Source organism: Micromesistius poutassou (assembly GCF_964030765.1).
Source record: "Micromesistius poutassou genome assembly, chromosome: 8".
Taxonomy (NCBI): domain Eukaryota; kingdom Metazoa; phylum Chordata; class Actinopteri; order Gadiformes; family Gadidae; genus Micromesistius; species Micromesistius poutassou.
The window spans coordinates 4415240-4433269 of record NC_140278.1 but is presented as its reverse complement, the minus strand read 5'-3'; the positions used below and the strand labels follow the sequence as shown (position 1 = coordinate 4433269).

General features: G+C 45.9%; 1 protein-coding gene across 1 annotated transcript in view; it reads right to left on the bottom strand.

Annotated features, from left to right (window-relative positions):
• The window catches only part of dnah5 (dynein, axonemal, heavy chain 5), a gene marked incomplete at both ends in the record, with an annotated part of 140136 nt that overhangs the window by 86225 nt on the left and 35881 nt on the right, over positions 1-18030 (bottom strand). The window contains 15 exons of the mRNA XM_084471872.1: positions 21-128; positions 453-523; positions 2372-2544; positions 4475-4699; positions 6243-6455; positions 7505-7661; positions 8413-8576; positions 9177-9330; positions 10991-11190; positions 11622-11714; positions 12635-12782; positions 14676-14914; positions 15358-15420; positions 15840-16058; positions 16786-17021. Coding sequence (XP_084327998.1) covers positions 21-128; positions 453-523; positions 2372-2544; positions 4475-4699; positions 6243-6455; positions 7505-7661; positions 8413-8576; positions 9177-9330; positions 10991-11190; positions 11622-11714; positions 12635-12782; positions 14676-14914; positions 15358-15420; positions 15840-16058; positions 16786-17021 — 2463 coding nt within the window. The remainder of the gene's footprint in view (positions 1-20; positions 129-452; positions 524-2371; positions 2545-4474; positions 4700-6242; positions 6456-7504; positions 7662-8412; positions 8577-9176; positions 9331-10990; positions 11191-11621; positions 11715-12634; positions 12783-14675; positions 14915-15357; positions 15421-15839; positions 16059-16785; positions 17022-18030) is intronic.

Below are 18030 nucleotides of genomic sequence, written 5' to 3'. Positions count from 1 at the left end.
CTGTCTCATTAGTCACTCACCTTTGAATATGCGTCCCAGGCCTCTGAAGTCCATCTGATCAGAACAGTTGAAGACCACAACGTACTTTCCCAAACAGCGGCCCATGTCTTTGGTGGTTTCCGTTTTACCTGAGGACAGACACTGAAGGTCAGGGCACATCTTGGGTCGAGGTGTGAAACTGAAAAGCTCCTATTCTGAACGCCTCGTCGCTCATGCTGATGCACGCGGGACCAAAGCTGGAGGTATCATACCAAGATCCAAGATCTGCAAGCTTATCGAGCCATGCTTTATGTGTATACAACATGAACACTTTCATCCTGCATTTGTAATACATGACACAATAACGGCCCTTATGTTACCAGAAACATAAATCACCGCTCAGCAGATACTTAATCTAGCCCCTGAGCGTAACCATGATGTCTTTTGGATTCATTGCACGTCGGCGGTCTCACCTGTTCCTGCAGGCCCGGCGGGGGCACCTCCCATACTCATGCCCAGAGCCTGGGCCAAGGTGATGTAGCACCTGCAACACCAATCACACACACACACACACAATAACATGAGTACACACACACACACACACACACACACACACACACACACACACACAATAACATGAGTACACACACACACACACACACACACACACACACACACACACACACACACACACACACACACACACACACACACACACACACAATAACATGAGTACACACACACACACACACACACACACACATACACACACACACACACACACACACACACACAATAACATGAGCACACACACAAACACACACAAGCACACACACACACACACACACAAGCACACAAACACACACATATACACACACACACACACAAGCACACACATGCACAAGCACACACATGCAATAACACAAGCGCACACACTTGCAATAACACAAACACGCACATGCAGACACATGAGAACATAATGCACGCACATATACACCTGCAGATAAACAAGCACACACACAAGCAGAACACACACACGCACAAACACACAAAAAAACACAAATCCCCCTTGCACCGGTTCGTTCGATGGCAGTCTGTGTTCTGTTCTGCACGCATATGCCCCATATTTCCCAGGACTACAGGGCGAGGTTAAAGGCGTAGTGAATAATGAAGTGCAGAAGTGCTATTTCAAGTCCCAGTGAAGTGAGAGAGTGAGGGTCACAGACGGGGCGCGCTGGGCGGAGGTGGGCGGAGGTGTGAGAGTCCGGGAGTGGGGCTGTTTCCGTGCCCCAGGCCACGGTGCCAGCCTGCTACGTCTCCTGGGGAGCGAGTGGGGGCGTGATGAGGACTGATGGCTGCCACCGCCTGGATCTCTCTCTCTCTCTCTCTCTCTCTCTCTCTCTCTCTCTCTCTCTCTCTCTCTCTCTCTCTCTCTCTCTCTCTCTCTCTCTCTCTCTCTCTCTCTCTCTCTCTCTCTCTCTCTCTCTCGTCATTGTTCTGTCTGTCCTCCCCACACACCTGTCCCTCTTCACACGGTCATGTAGTCTCTCTCTCTCTCTCTCTCTCTCTCTCTCTTTCTCTCACCCGTTCGCTCTTCTTCTTAAGGCGTGTAAGGTGGTTGACCCGACACGAAACGCTGAAAGGTTTTAGAGATCTGCGCGATGCTACGCTTACAGACGCGACGCAAAGACGCAGTGCTTCAGACCGCGTGCCCTGTTGTACCCGTACCCTGCGGTGGCGGCGGCGGCGGCGGCTATGTGAGAGAGGCCCATAGAGACACGGCCATTGTGCAAAGTCCGAGCCCTAGCGGCTTTGTTTGTGTGGCAAATCATCCGCCGCGGCGACCCCCTCTTTCCCTTTTCTCTGGCCGAGCTCGTTCTGCGGCGCAGGCCGGGCTGAGTGGAGTCGTTAGCTGAATATGAAACACCTGAGGCTGGCCATGGCTAATGAGGAGGAGCAGTGGTCTCGTGGTCTCTCTCTCTCTCTCTCTCTCTCTCTCTCTCTCTCTCTCTCTCTCTCTCTCTCCCTCCGCTTGGCAGCATTGCTGACAGCCAGCCAGTTTAGTTGGAGTTTTACTTTTCTATTTGACATGCTCATTTATACTACTCACTTGACACTATGCCCGTAGGCGGTTGGTGATTATTCTTTGGACATCTGTGTAATTTCCATTTTGTTGACGTTCCAATCGGCCAGGTGCACTGCACACATCGTTCAGCGTGCATTAGTGTGCGTGTGTGTGTGTGTGTGTGTGTATGTGTGCGTGTGTTGTTTGCATGCAAAGTCTAAAAACTAAACCAATAATAAAAACGTTTAAGATTTCAAATTGAATTCAGCGCAACCACAAGGACACACCCACCCAGGTGCCTGTGGACGGGCTTATTGGCTACGCTACCTGTCCGTCAGGGGCGTGATGACCAGCCGGTCGGTGCAGCCCAGGAACTCGTTCTGGTAGACGAAGGCCACGTCGGTGATGTTGATGGTCATGCGGTCGGCGTCCTCGTTGAAGTAGAAGCGACACTGCTTCAGCCACTCAAAGTCCGTGGGGCTCTTGACGTGCAGCCGGCACTGAAGGACAAAGCGACGGCGCGTTTGAGTGTATCTTGTGTGTATTGTGAGTGTTTGCAGATTACAGCACTTACACTTCTCCCCCCCCTTTGCGTCAACGCGGCCATCGGGGGGGGTCCCTTGATGACGCGTTGTTCCCGAGATTGCGTTATAGCGAGAATTATTATTATTATTATTTCACGTTGTTTTGTCTGAAAAATCGTTCCATATTTATTTTGTTTTAAAGGGGTGTGAGTGCGATTAGCCTTTACAAGCCAAGTGGGCGTGTCCATCTAGATGTATGCTGGATAGATCCGTTTACCAGACTACCCAGTGGACTGAAGCAAACGTTGCTCATCTATCCGTCATACATCTAGGTGGACACTCCCACATGTGACGTCACTAAAACACAGGGAAAACGCAGATTTTGAAACGGCTTGTAATGGCTAATCACAGTCACACCTGGTGGCATAATATCACCCCTTTAGTTACAGTGTATGCAGAAACAACCCAATTCACACAAGCTATTACAGGAAGAACGACAACTAAAGGAGGAGTGTAACATATTTTTTTTGCAAAGTTTACCAAAGCAAGAGTTGTCAAGAGTCAAGTCAGTTTTACTCTCGAAACACTTTATTTTCTTATGTCCATGCTTGGGTACAGTGGTGAGTACCCATTTCCTTTAGGTGTTTCGTTCTTCCTTTAATAAAATTGCACTGGGTGATTATGGTTCATTTCTTTTGCTCGAGCATAAAAAACAAAAACCCTGTTATATTGGAGGTTGCGTTCTATCGAAGCACGTTACAGCGAAGGTAAAGTGTACAGTGCAAGGGGTAGCATTATATTTGTATGCAGGTTTTTTTTTTTTATCCTTTCCATGGGACTAGTAGACTAGACTCTTGATTAAAGAAATAGGTCCGAAAGCAGAGAAGGAGGAGAAATAAGATGAAAGAGATATGTCCGGAAGCAGGGAAACAACAGGTCTTGGGAGGATTTGACCAGCCACTGAATTCAGCACCAGGTGGATGGGTCAGAGGAACGCGGGGTGGGGGGGGGGTGGGGGGCGAGGTGGGAGGCCAGGGGGAAGGTGTGAGATTAAAACCAGCCATGGCAGGCAGGAGAGGTTGGGGGAACTGATGAAATGTGATGAAGAGATGGAGGGGGGGTACGTGAGGTGATGCAAGGTGATGTCAGGTGGGTGGAGGAGGAGAGACAGGAGTGTGGAAGGGCTGCAGTAACAGTATAGAGGCAGGTAGATGTTACAGAACTGACAATAACATAAAAAAAGGGAGAAACACATCAACAACAACAACAACAGCGCCAGTCAGGCCCTTATACGCATATACACACGAATAAAGAAAATCTGAAAATGCAATCATCGATAAACGACTCCCTGTTCACCTCTGAAGACACAGAAGACAATCAACGTGGAGCAGGACGTCTCCCAGCGGCAGAACCCGTTGACCCGGCGTCCTCACAGGCTCCCTGAAGACTATTGTCGGAGCAAATTGACTCTGCTCAGCGGTGCGCCCGCTAAACGGACAATTTGCACCTCCACACGTCGGGAGCAGATTGGGATGTGCAAACATTCTTTTGCCACAGTGTGGGGGCAAACATAATCGGCCTGCGCCCACCCCCCCCCCCCACCACCGGAGCGAGGCGAGACACCGTGAAGAGTTGGACGGGAAACGGTTGTAGTTTCAGGGAACCGGGGCGGATCTATCTGGAACCGGGCCGTAATATTAGAAGCGATTCAGCCTCTGTTTTCTTTTGTAGCCCCCTACACACACACACACGCACGCACGCACGTACGCACACATGCACACACCCAGTTCTTGTGCCACCACGTCAGATTTACCCATGGTCGGGCCACGGTTTGATGAGGACTGGACGAAAGCGTCTGACACTGCCCCTAAATGTAAAACCGTCGCCGCGGCTCCCCCTCACCCACCAGGTCGTCGAAGATGTCCCTCTGGTGGACGTGGATGGTGATGAGGGTCTCGTACTTGGTCCGCTCCACCGCGCCCAGGTCCCGGGTGGTCATGTCGATCAGCGTGTTGAGCAGGTCCAGGAACAGCTGGTTGGTCTTGGGCATGATGCGCCGGTCGTAGCGGGCGTTGGTGAGGGCCTCCTCCGCGTCCCGCGTCCAGATCATCTGGACCCCCAACAGGCCCACCTAGGTGGGGACACACACACACACACACACACACACACACCCCGCGTGAACAAGAGTCGGAGGAGGAGGAGGGGTCACGGGGCACGAGGACGGAGGGCATTGGCGACGGGGATGAATGGTAGATGGACAGCATTTCTATAGCGCATTCATAATAGAACTTTCACCCATTCATGCAAACATTCACACATTCATGCACACATTCACACGCCGAATGGCGGCGTCAACCATGCAAGGCGACAGCCGGGAGCAGTTAGGGTTAAGTGTCTCGCTCAGGGGCACCTCGACACTCACAGCAAGGAGGAGCCGGGGATCGAACTAGCAACCTTCCGGTTACAATTCAATCCGCTCTTCCTTCCTTCCTCCCCCGCCTACATGCCGGGATCGGTGGAAAAATAAATAATAAGAAAACAGAGCGATGGAAAACAGTCTTCAGCAAAATATGTAATTTGCTTTTAATGGTGCGGCTGCTTTTTTATGTTTATATTCTGACTCGTAATGCGGACCGTTTTAATTAATAACGCCCAAGTGAATTCTAAATGGGACCCAATTATGGAGCGCCTCTATCGCCACTGGACATTCAAACCCTTTTAATGTCTCGTAATAACCCCCCACCCCAACGCTTACACAGTCACACACAGCTCTGCTCCCTGTTTTGTTGCCATAGAAATAGAGCGTGACTGTGATATATGGCAATAGCGAAGCGTACTGCACTCTGGATGGCAGCCACCTATAGTGACACTCATTGACACAGGAAGGTTGTTTGCTGGGCATTTTGAATTTGACTGTCACAGCCACACAAAACCAATCATCCACAATGTATTTATAGGAGCCATGACATTATTCAAATCTTTTCCTATATCCAATGTTCTGGTTCAAATTCAAGTTGGTTATGGTCTGCATTACTGCAGCCTGGTTCATACAACCCACAAATCCACACAGCAGCAAAACAACAACAACAATAACACATGCGGTCTTTGAAAACCAATGGAAACCCATTGGTTGTGTGTTCTTTCTTTGTGCGAGTCTCTGTTTCCCCTCCGACCTTCCCTGTAAAGGGTTTTGAGCAACACGAAAGGTGCTTCCAAAATAAAATAGATATATAAAGAGAGAGAGAGAGAGAGAGAGAGAGAGAGAGAGAGAGAGAGAGAGAGAGAGAGAGAGAGAGAGAGAGAGAGAGAGAGAGAGAGAGATAGATAGATAGATAGATAGATAGATAGATAGATAGATAGATAGATAGATAGATAGATAGATAGATACTTTCTTCATCCCCTTGGGGAAATTCAGGTATCCAGTAGCTCACGAAGTCAGTCACCAGACAGTACAATTGACAAACAGCAAAATGGACAAACATCCAAAGTCAATCAAATAAGTCAATAAAGAGTGAGCAATATTGCACATAATTGAAATTGCATATAAAAAAGAGCCAGGGGTAGATACAAAAAAACTAATATAACCCAATTGCACATTGTCCAGTGTGTGTGTGTGTGTGTGGGGCGGGGGTGTTGCTACGAATAACATGCGCGTCATCACAAGTTTTCCTGACCTGCGCCGGGAAGGAGTGGAGGAAGTCGATGAGCTGGAAGGCCGAGTCCTGGATGGCGAGCGCGGCCCGCCGGATGACGAGGTGCAGCGAGCGCTGGGACTCCTGCAGCAGGGCGTGCAGCCACAGCTCCACGTTGCCCTCCGCCAGCACCGGCCGCTCCAGCTCCACCGTCTCGCCCTCCCGCGACGACACCGCCATGATGCGGTCGTACATCTGTGACACCGATGGGTCGACGGGTTTTGGTCAGGGGGGGGGGGGGGGGGCGTTCGTGGGGATTCCTCGTGTTTGTGTTATTGTGTATGGTTTAGAGATGTTCCGGTACAATTTTTTTCCTTTCCGATACCGATTTCCGATTCCTGAACTTGAGTATCGACCAAGGGTTCTCGAACGATGACAGCAATTTATAGTCGGTTCCATTCCATTTTTTCAATTTCCGATACTGGTATCGGTATCGGAACAACTCGGAAGAAATATATACAATGATGGGGGTCTCTAGTCATCCATATTCCGGGGGTTTCATATCTGTTTGTTTAAAGAGCTTGGGGGCGTTGAACTCCAATTTCAACGACTCAGTTTGCAATACAAGCCGATTTTAAAAGGTCATTGTAATATCCCCGCTCTCGTTATCAAAATCTTTTTATTTTCACTCTCACACTGGAGTCTCGTCCCCCCCTGGCGTTTTAAGGGTATCAGAAGAGGCTGGCTTTGATTAAAATGTGATCCTCATCACAGGGGACTGTGTTTGATTATTTATGAAACTCTGGTCCCTAGACCCATGCTGGTGCAATACAACCTCAACGTTTAAACGGTCATTGGTAGATTACAACCAATGGGCAATCACGTATAAGGGATTACAACAATGCAGATTAAAAAGGGCGGAACCATTTAGCGACTGACGCTTTTATCCAAAGCAACTTAAAAAGGTTCACACAAACATTCACAAACCGACGGCGGAGTCAACCACACAGGGTGACAGCCAGCTCATCGGGAGCAGTCAGGGTGAGGGTTGTCTTGCTCAGGGACACCTCAAAACTCAGCTAGGAGGAGCCGGGGACCGCCCGAGCAACCTTCAGGTTACAAGTCAACCCGCTCTACCCCTTGAGCCGAAACCAGCTGTTGTGTTTGTAGATAGCGTCAGGGTTAGGGCTAGGGTTAGCTACTGTTTGAAGTTAGGGTTAGGTTCAGGGTTGAGGTTAGGGCGAGCTACTCTTTGTAGCTAGAGTTAGGGTTAGTTACTGTTTGTAGCCAGGTGCCGGGCTTGCCTTGTCGTGGAAGCGGACGCTCTTGATGTTGTCAAAGACGTTGAGGAGGTGGGCCTGGATGGTGTGCGAGTCCGACGCCTGGCCCAGGATCTCCAGCAGGGCGGGGTCGGAGACGAAGAAGAAGCGCGGGAACAGCAGCCGCTTCTTCTCCAGGTAGCTGCTCGCCAACGCAATCAGCCAACAGATCAGTACCCCAAGAAGCCCACAAATCTAACCGGTTCCCACAAATAGCCTTTATCAAAATACAAAAAAAATATATATATATTATATATATATTATTTATATTATTATTATTTATATATATATATTTAAAAAAAGAGTATGCTTAAGAAATGTCTGGCAATGGCTGCCGGCTAACTTGATTTAAAATAAACGGCTGGCAATGACTTACAGAATGAAAAATAAGGGAAGACAAAAAGACAAAAAGACAGACCATTATTGTTTCTACATAATTGGAACACAGGTTTTTCTCCCCCACCAGGTAACTCCCTGGCTTCCTTTCCAGTATTTCCGTTAATCTGTTCATATTTAGTTTCTTCTTTCATGGTTGTATTTCTTCCTAGTGTTCTTACTTTGATCATATCCTTGATAAGGATTTAGTATTTACCGTGATTATGTTAATGTTCAATTTGAGATTTATCTTTTTAATCATGAATGTGCGTTTGTACTGGATCATGTGTATTCTTATAACAAAGCAATACAGTTAGGGTTAGGGCTAACCCTAACCCTAACCCTAACCCTTGGAACCTGTACAGTTGAACCTTAAATGAACTCTCTCCCTCCCTCCCTCCCTCCCTGATTCAGCATCTCACCCGTCTCAGCCTGTTATAATCATCCTAGCTGTTACCCTGCGAGCCGCTCCAGAGCACACTGCCCTGTGTTCATCCCCTTCCTCCATGTTAGCTCACCCCGTCAGGGACTTCTGGCAGATCTCCAGCTGCTCCAGCAGGTGGGGCAGGAGCTGGCCCATGGTCTCGTCCCCCACGCACGACTGCACTACGTTGGGCATCTCGTGGGCCCGGGTCATGATCTTCACCCAGGACTTGTCGATGTTGGAGAACCGCTTGGCCTCCTGGAGGAGACGGAGCGGTCGGGGCGGCGGGTTAATGCGGGGCGTCGATGCTCGAGCGAACGTTAAGTGGAGTCAGGTCAAGTCGTGGAGAGTGGAGAAACTGGATTCAGGTTCAGGGGTGGAGATGAGTGTGTTTAAGACCTCAAATCATGGGACGATATGATGAAAAACCTTTAGCGTAGAAAAAGCTATATCATCAGAGAGAACGCTATGTTATTGATTCATTTCGTAAGATAGTTCTTGCGAAAACTAAACAAGTGAGATTACGACATATTTGTTTTGGTTTTTCATTTGGATCCAATGACCAAGGAATTATTGCCCACATATAGAACACTGCATCTTTCACCAAACCCTGTCTGTCTGGAGACACACAATATAGACACAACATTTGCATCTTCATTAAATCGAATCGAGAATAACTCTGGTGGTGCAATAACGTTAAATGTCAAGTGTTAGATTCAACCAAACTTCTCAATGAACCCAATCTAGACAGGGAACTTATCAGACGGTAAGGTACACAGTGGCTGTCTCACAGCAGAATACAGTGAGCTGTGATGACGATGTTGATGTGTCGTCACGGTTTGTGTTCAAGTCGCCTACTTTAGGAAGCTGCTTGGCGATGTCCCCGCCCACGAACACGGCCTCCAGGTAGATCCAGAGGTTCTGGACGGTCATCCAGTTCTCGATGATGTCCGTGGTGTTGGACAGGTTCTGGACCCACTTTTGGATCTGCCCCTTGAATGGAGTGTTGTATCTGCAGCCATAAAGGTTTATTCAATTTGAATACAAGGAGATGTACTATATAATGCACTGCATTATGAGTAATGATAATGGTCACTGTTGTTATCCATACATTTCATCATTATTTGACACAGAGTTCACCGTTTGTGCAGTTGTAGCTTGTGTTATTTTTCATGTTGTCTCCTATATTATAAATCACCCAAAAATTAATAACAAAACAGTGCTGTATATATTTGTATATAATATGAACAGAATGTAAATATGTACTCCTGTGGCTTTGCGGTTCATTTAACAACGTCTTAGTGTTGTTTTAGAGGGGAGAGGATTAATCACACCGACAGCTGGGTGAGGGCTCAGTCGTTAATGAGAGACATGGAAATAATAGCATTTCATCTCCTGAACCACTTATCTAATCAGCAGCCGAACAATACAGCATCACTCCTGGTCCTTCTGGACTGCCTAATATTACGGGGTGTTTGTTGTGGAGAGGAATATGTTGTCCTTCTAGTCATTTAGCCAATTATTCTAGCATTACGAAGATGTGACTAATGGAGAATGGAAAAAAGGGTAGTGCTGCAAGTAGCTGAACTTTTTCGAGGACTCTATTAGTGCATTGCCAGTTAAACATACAAATCAGGAAATGTCAGTATAACCTTGAATACCAATCATGACATGCTAGAGCCCAAAGTAATCCTTGAAGCACTTTGAGTCTGCCTTGTGTATGAAAAGTGCTATATAAATAAAGTTGCCTTGCCTTGCCTTGCCTTGCTGTACAGACAATCTGTCAAAAAGCTTTAAGTAACTTCATTTCACATGAAGCCAGGAATTGATAATAGGTAATGTAAAGTTATGTCACGCCATCTTGTGACACAGAACCATAGACAAACATGGGAAGCAACAATGACGCGGCCACCATACCATTCAACCTCACATTCACTTTTATTGTCATCAATTCCCTATCGATCACGATTATTAAACTGGTGAGAAATGATCAGCGCGTCATCACCACAGCCACCCAGGCCATGGACTGTTCACACTGCTTCTGTCTGACGTTAAGCACAAAGGCCCCCAAGCCTCCTCTTGTACATTCAATGTACATTACCCTAGATGAATGGATATATTCATGGGCACTGAGGACCTATTATATTCAATATTTATATTCCTCATAGGCCATTCACACTCTCCCGTTGGCTAAACTCCACCAGGTTGCATAATATTCCCCCTTTTTGTTTACATTATCTGGATTTAATTACTGCCGCTAGTGTTTTTATATGATGTTTTATTTTTGTGAGATTTATGGTATTTTACATAATTATTTATGACGTATATTGTATTATCTTGCTATTCCCACCAATTTTTTTTGCTATTTTATTTGTGACTCTTTTGTCTTTTATGCCTCCTATGTATTGTTTGCCTGCCAGCTCAAAAATAATTAAAACGTACAGAACGACCCTGCGTTTTCTGCACAAATGACAATAAAACACCTTGACACTTTGAGACTTTCAGTATGGACACACTATTTAGCATGGACTGCAGTGATTCCTACAAGTAAAAACAAAAAGTATGCGATTTGGAACGCAGCCTCCATTCTGGGACAGAAGCCCTGTCCCAGAATGGAGAGAAACCACTAGAAATGTGACAACATGGCGGACAGCGAGGCGCGGCCAGCTGACCTGTTGCTCATTAGGGAGCCCAGCACCATGAGGCTGTCCTCCATGCTGGCGATGACCTCCGACGTGCTGTCCCCCCGCAGCAGCAGCTCGCCGCGCGTCTTGAAGTGGGCGAAGGTGAAGGTCTTGTTGTCCCACTCGGCGATCACCTGCTTCAGCTTCTGCTCGATGTCCCGCTCCTTCACCGCGCTGATGCAGATGTCCTGCGCCGCCGCACACGGGGAGCACACGTGAGCGCCCATGCCCATGTATGGGCATGGGCATAACCGTATTGGTAACCGATGGTTACCACCAACGGTAACCAATGGTTACCACCACGGTACCCATTTGATCAAATACGTGACAAAAATAACAAGGATAGTATAATAACAATTATATTTAGGATTGCATTTAGCACTATATTGTAAAGACATTGAAAGGTCACTGAAAAGAGTGACTTTTTCAACGTGTTTATTCACTTTTATTCACAGAAATTGACACTTTTGATTGTGTTATCGTTAATCAAGTTGCTTTTACGTTTAACCAACAAGATTGTGCAGATCACCAATAAAGCGATCACCATTTGTGATGACACCACATGAGTTTATTGTGTGTCTCCGCTAGCCAGTGCTCTGGTAGCTGGCAGTGGCCTCACCTCAATCTCCTCCTTGTACTTCAGCAGCGGAGCCTCCATGATGTTGCGGAGCTTGAAGGTATCGGATTCAACCTCGAAGGTATGCCCAGTCACCTGGATGGACAACATGGATTAGAACTATTAACCTGGTCACCTGGATGGACAACATGGATTAGAACTATTAACCCGGTCAACTGGACGGACAACATGGATTAGAACAATGAACCATGGAGTGAATTTGTCTTAATATGACTTACTTAAAAATATGACTGGCACTTAAAGGAGTCACTTAAAGATATGACTTACTTAAAAATATGACTAGCCCTTAAAAATAGTACTTAGCATTGTGTAGCATCTTATCCTAGCTATCTTTGTTGTATAAGGGGAATGGGTTAACCTAGCAATTGTAAGTGCTTAATTGGCACTATGAACTTCCTTACTGTGCCGACAGCGATATATTGTTGTTACTCTTTCTTCTGAAAAATGTACTTATTGTCGCTTTGGATAAAGTGTCTGCTAAATGCACTGAAATTAAATGTAAATGTACACATAGGTCACATATCCATGACAGTAAATGACTATGAATAATTAGGAAATAACCTCAATAATATAAACTATAAGAAACCTGAATTGTGATTTGTGGATATTTTTTTGTACATTTTTGTGCCCGTAGTTGTGGAAAAGGATTACGGAAAAGATTTTTGTCTCCACAGCAGTTTGTATCCTCATGATGAGATCCGTGATTGCAGATCGCAACTCACAACACGGGTTTCAGTTGTAAGTATTGTGCATTTTTGGATATATATATTCACAATTGTGAATTTGATTTGCTGTTCACACATCTTTACTTACAAGTGTATTTTAGTTTGTTTATTATCTATCTTTTGCGTAACAAAACTATATTCAACATTTTAGATTTTTTAACTACATTTTAACTACAAGTAATTATGTCACTAAATGAGCGCCATAATAAACACAGATTAACAATCATTTTGCCGTGAAGGAGATGTTCTGTGTGAGTTTGCGTCAGAAACCTCAGTGATCCGTTTCCAGTGGCGGCTCATCATGGCGCGGTTGGTCATGAGCTCCAGCAGGGGGCAGCACTCGCTGAACTCGTCGATGGTCTTCTTCAGGTCCAGGAAGGCCTGCCATTCCTTCAGGGCCCGGGGCAGCTTGCGGCACCTGGGTCAGACAGGGGTTGTCATGGTCACTAAGTGGACTTCCTGATGTCCGTGTTGTGCACAACACGGTTTTCTTGTGAGCTTGATCAAACTGGTTCATACCGCAGTTGTCTGTGTGTGACTGTGTGTGTTTTGTGGGTTCAACTCAACTGTGGTTTGTCCATTTGACCACTACTGCATCTATCCTTATTTAATGACTCAAATCATTCTCTCATGGGATTCAGCATCTCAGATAGGGCCCAAGTACCATGTTTCCAAAATTGTCGTCATACTAGGCGGGGAGAGGGTGACCCCTGTGGTCAAAGTAGTACTGTGGTCAAAAGGACTGCTCGGCGGGCCCCTACAAACAGTACGTTTAAATTGACACTGCAACGTCATTTCTTGAGCTTTCAGCACCAAACCTTTTACATTAGCTAAGGGAGATGTCCTTGATGGACCAAGCAAGTCCCTGGCCTGGGGTACTCTGGACTTTTGAGTGTCGGAATAATGGCAGCTCCTTTGCATAATCATATCTAAGCACTCACATTTTCTGAATCTATTACATCCCCCCCACACCCCCCCCCCCCCCCCCCAATGATGGAGATCTTTCATTTTTGTTTTGTCAAAGACCACTCTTCGCCCCCTTGCTCCCTTTTCTTCTGCACCGGAGACACAAACAAAGAGACAAAGAGTAGCTGTGGCAGAGGTTGTTAAATGGAAATGCTTCGGCGCATTGATGAGACCCTGTGATAAAGATTACATCCTGACCAAACACCCTCGACACAAAGCTACGGTTGGGAGTGGGAGGGTTGGGCAGGGAGAGAGGTGTTTTTAAGGAGTGCCCCTAGGAAAGAGTTTTCTCTATGAAAAGCCCTGATGCTGTTTTGCTGTATTAAAACTCCTGCTTTTGTCCCAGCTCTTTATACGCCCTGAATGCCAGGGCGGGTTGATTGAATGGTAATATCATGAGGTGAATGTGGGTCTGATGCAGTGAAATGAAATGGGACAAAATATGAACCGTTTTCAGCCATCCTATCTTAATGAACTCTATGGCCCTTGGATTTAATATTATATCGCTAAACCCCAGGAAATGGGGAGTAAGAATAATGTAATTGTGTAATCGTTTACGACAATAATAATCATTACTTTTTAATATTAATATAATTTTTTAATGTATATATAATTAAATTTAATATAATATGGAAACAGCGTGGCACCAAATCACAACAAAGAACATGGGCGCGGCGCGTCACAAAACAACCAAGTAATTGGGCCAATTACGAGTGAAAGTCGGTTCTTCAATTCAATAGCTCACCACCGTCAATTACCGGTCAATCACTTGATTATCATCGCTTGAGCTGTAGGCGGGCTCTTTTGTTTTTAGTTTTTCTTCTTCTTTTTTTCACACATTTGTTCCATTAGCTCCACTTAATGGAATCCAATACAGCCATCAAGCCTGTGATCCACCGTCAACACATCGATCAATAGCCCCCTCCTATGAGTCAATCAGTGCCATTAGTATTTTGAGCTTGCAACATATATATATATTTTTTTTAGTTTTGCTATTACAGAAATATTGTTCAGCTTCTGCTGAGAGGCGGCGCTCAGCCTGAACAGGAAGCCCGAAATGGAAAGAGGAGGAGTTAAGCCTTGTTTCCTATTTCGGTTGTTCAGACTTTTATCTCTGCCGAATATGGTATATATACGTACAATACAGCACACCTGACCTGGTGGTTCTACTGTTAAGTTGCATACAAAAAAATTGTAGCTGGGTATAACAACATGCTTTGGAAATACAGAAGATTAATTCTAGTTTCGAGGGCTAACAGTATAAATAGTATATATAGTAAAAATAGTTATTTTCATAACTATTTCCCCCTGTCTTTCTGGACCCCCCCCCGGATTCGGTGCTCACCGAATCTGGAAGTCCAGCAGCTCGTTGTTGATCCTCTCGATGTGGATGTCGGCCCACAGCACGTCGTTGTAGCCGTTGACCGTGTCGATGACACTGTTGTACAAGCCGTACAGCTTCTGAAGCAGGGTCAGCTGCTTCCGGATCTCCAGCAGCTGGGGGTGATGGGTCACAGGCAGTCCGAACAGCTCCTCGCCGCCCGTGTACGTCTGGTACTTCCTGAACAGGTTGTCGAAGCGATTCTGGGATGACGGGGGGGTCAAGTTGAATACAATTGAATACAAATGCAATGCCAATTGTATTGACTCATTGCTGCACTCTTTTTATTCATATTTTAGCTCATGTTTTCAATTTCAATCTGGACCTGTAGAACTAGAGATGTTTCCATTTGGATATGTTCCTCTGTGTCTTTTCCTGTGTGTGTATGATGATGACTCTACACTGCAAACAGAATATACCTCTGGGTACAAAATAAAGTAACTTGAACTTGAACTACAATAAGTTTTGTTCTTTTTTATTTCTTTTTCACAGGAACGATTCAAGGAATATGTAGACGAAAGACGCAAACATCAAAATCAACGGCTGCTCAGAATGAGCTCCACACATCTGCACATCAACACACTGTGGCGTTATACTATAAGTGTCCAAAATTAAGACTTTCAAGGAGAAGAAGTGCTTTATTTACCTGGAACATGATGAGTCTGTCGCTGGCATCCTGAGGAGCTAATCCCACTGCCATGGGCCCATCCTGCAAGGCACCGGGCCACATTACACGCTTACCAATCAGGCCTTAATCAGGCCTTAATCAGGCCATGTTAATTGCACTCTGCTCTGCAATCACAAGGTAGAATGGCTTGGCAGTAAAGTGGCCTCCTCGCATGGATACAAGCAAGCATTGAGGCTCATGCGTGCGTGTGTGTTTGTATGTCTATATCTGTGTATGTCTACCTCTGTATACATATGTCTATATCTGCGTGTATGAATTTCTACATCTGTATATTAATGTCTACATCTGTGTATGATTATCACATCTGTGTATCAATGTCTTCAATATGTGTATGTATGTCTACATCTTTGTATCATGTCTACGGCCGCTTGTATGTCTACACCGGCGTGAATGTCTTCCTCTATGAATGTCAACGTCTACCCCTGGGTGCGTGCGGTCACCTCGTCGTAGTCCTGGTAGAAGTGGGAGCAGTCCTCCAGGAAGGTCTCCACGTTGTCAATGAGCTCCCCGCGGAAGTTGGGCTGCAGGGAGGCCAGCTGGTTCTGCACCTCCGTGCTGCGGGACAGCAGCTTCTCCCAGGTGTAGCGCAGCGTGTCCACCTTCTCCACCTCCTCCTTGGCCACGGACTGCCCGTACTTGTGGAGCATGGCGTAGGACTCCTGGAAGGAGAGGTCAACGACGAGGGAATTAGAGAGGGAAGTGGGGCAATGCAATGAGGGAAGTCAGGGAAGGGGCAATTCAATTAATTATTATAATTTATCATTTTTTATTATAGTTTGAAAGAAAATCGAAGAGAAACTGATTTGTGCGAGTACATGCAGCATTCAGAAAGGGTTTTAATGAGGGTATTTCTTCATATCACGACATTGATTTGAACCCTATTCAGTCACTTTTTCAAAGAGCATTGGTGTCAGGGTGATTAAGCTGGTCTTTCAGTTTCTTTCACTTTAACTTCACGTGTGTCCTCTACTTTTTAAAATAGAGGAGCAAGTCAAAGAATTATCTGGTGGCACCAATAAAAGTAGTACTCCTGAAAGAAGAGGTCAAAGTCGAGGGGGTTGGTGAGGAAAGCACACAATGCTGCCTTTTATATCAATTATAATTATTATAATTTATAATTTTTTATTATAGATAAAAAATACTGCTATTTCAGCCTGTCCTGTGTCTGTTTGTGTAAAAGTGTGTGTGTGTGCGTGTCTGATATATAATACATTATTGTGCCAGTATCGGAGGTGTCTCAGAGTGTTTCACCCATTAAAGGGAATCAAAATGTTGGGGATACAAAAAGAAAAAACATGGAAACCTGAGACCTGGAATTGATACGAGCACACACTGTCCCAGGCCTCATGTGAGTCACACATCCTCCCCACGCAGCCACACACACACCTCAATGGGGCCCACTTGGAAATCAATGGAAATCTGGTGCTCTCTGATCTCTTTGAGGGCTGCCATGGCGATGCGGATGTCGTCCAGGTCTTTGATCTGCCGGTTCAGCTTCTTCCCCGCCTCGTCTACAAAGACAAATATCTGCTCCATCTGCGAGCGGTACTTCCTGTTACATTGGAGGCCGTACTGCATGATCCAGCTCCTGGTTTCAGCCGTGAGGGACATCTTCAGGTCCGCTGGGGGCAAACGGACACGCGGGGCGGATTTAAGTATTCGCTACAACTCTGTGAGGGTTTCCTTTAGGGATCGACCAATATGGATTTTTTTAGGTCCGATGCCCCAACACAATCCCCACATTTTCCGGTGTGAGGAGCATTTAGTCGAGCCCTGTCAATGTTAAAACCCATCATGCATGTTCATTTTAACTAATGCAACTTTGAATATTCAAGTTTCAAGTGCAGCTATGAATATTCATGAGCCCCCCCCTGCTGTTTCGTTTTGAAAGTGTCACACTGAGCGAGGTCAATGTTTAAGCTGTCAGGAGAGTTCTGCTCAGTGTGAGTAAGTAGCTTCTACCAGTGACACCTACACTGGGCTTGCTCATTTGAACAGCATATTACTCGTCTCTAGAACAAGTATCTGTCATTCCACCCACCAGCCAAGAGCCTCAGACTCTCTTTAATGGAAGCATGTTTTTCAGTGAATTTGAAAAAAAAAAAAGCCTGTCTCTTGTACATCTCTGGCTGCTCCCAATGCTTATTTTGCAGTAGTGTGTGTGTGTGAGTGAGAGAGTCTTGTGCGTTTGGGCCGACCGTCCAGACGGATCCGGCGGATCCGATGCCCGAAAACGCACTTTTCTGAAACAAGCTCTGAGGGTGGATTCAGATAAAAACGTATCTATGCGGTTTCGTGTTAGGATTCGTGTTAGTATTCCCCCCCACCAGCTGGGGACGTTAGAGTTGCGTTGATTTGTATTATTTTTGTAGCTTAAAATACAGCCCCTTGGGAAATCTAATTACTAACTGTACATTAAAAAGTATTTCAGCTCAATCTAAAAGGTTTAACAACCGCTTTCTCCTCCTCGACTGTATGTTTACATACAGCGCGCATGGGAACCAGCGCCACACAGTGGCCTTGAATATGTACTACAGCGTTTCTACAGCTCGATGCGTTTTCGCACGAGTTCGTCTTTACGGAGATATTCCTGAAACGCATCAAAGGAACACGGATCGTTTTCGCCCGTGT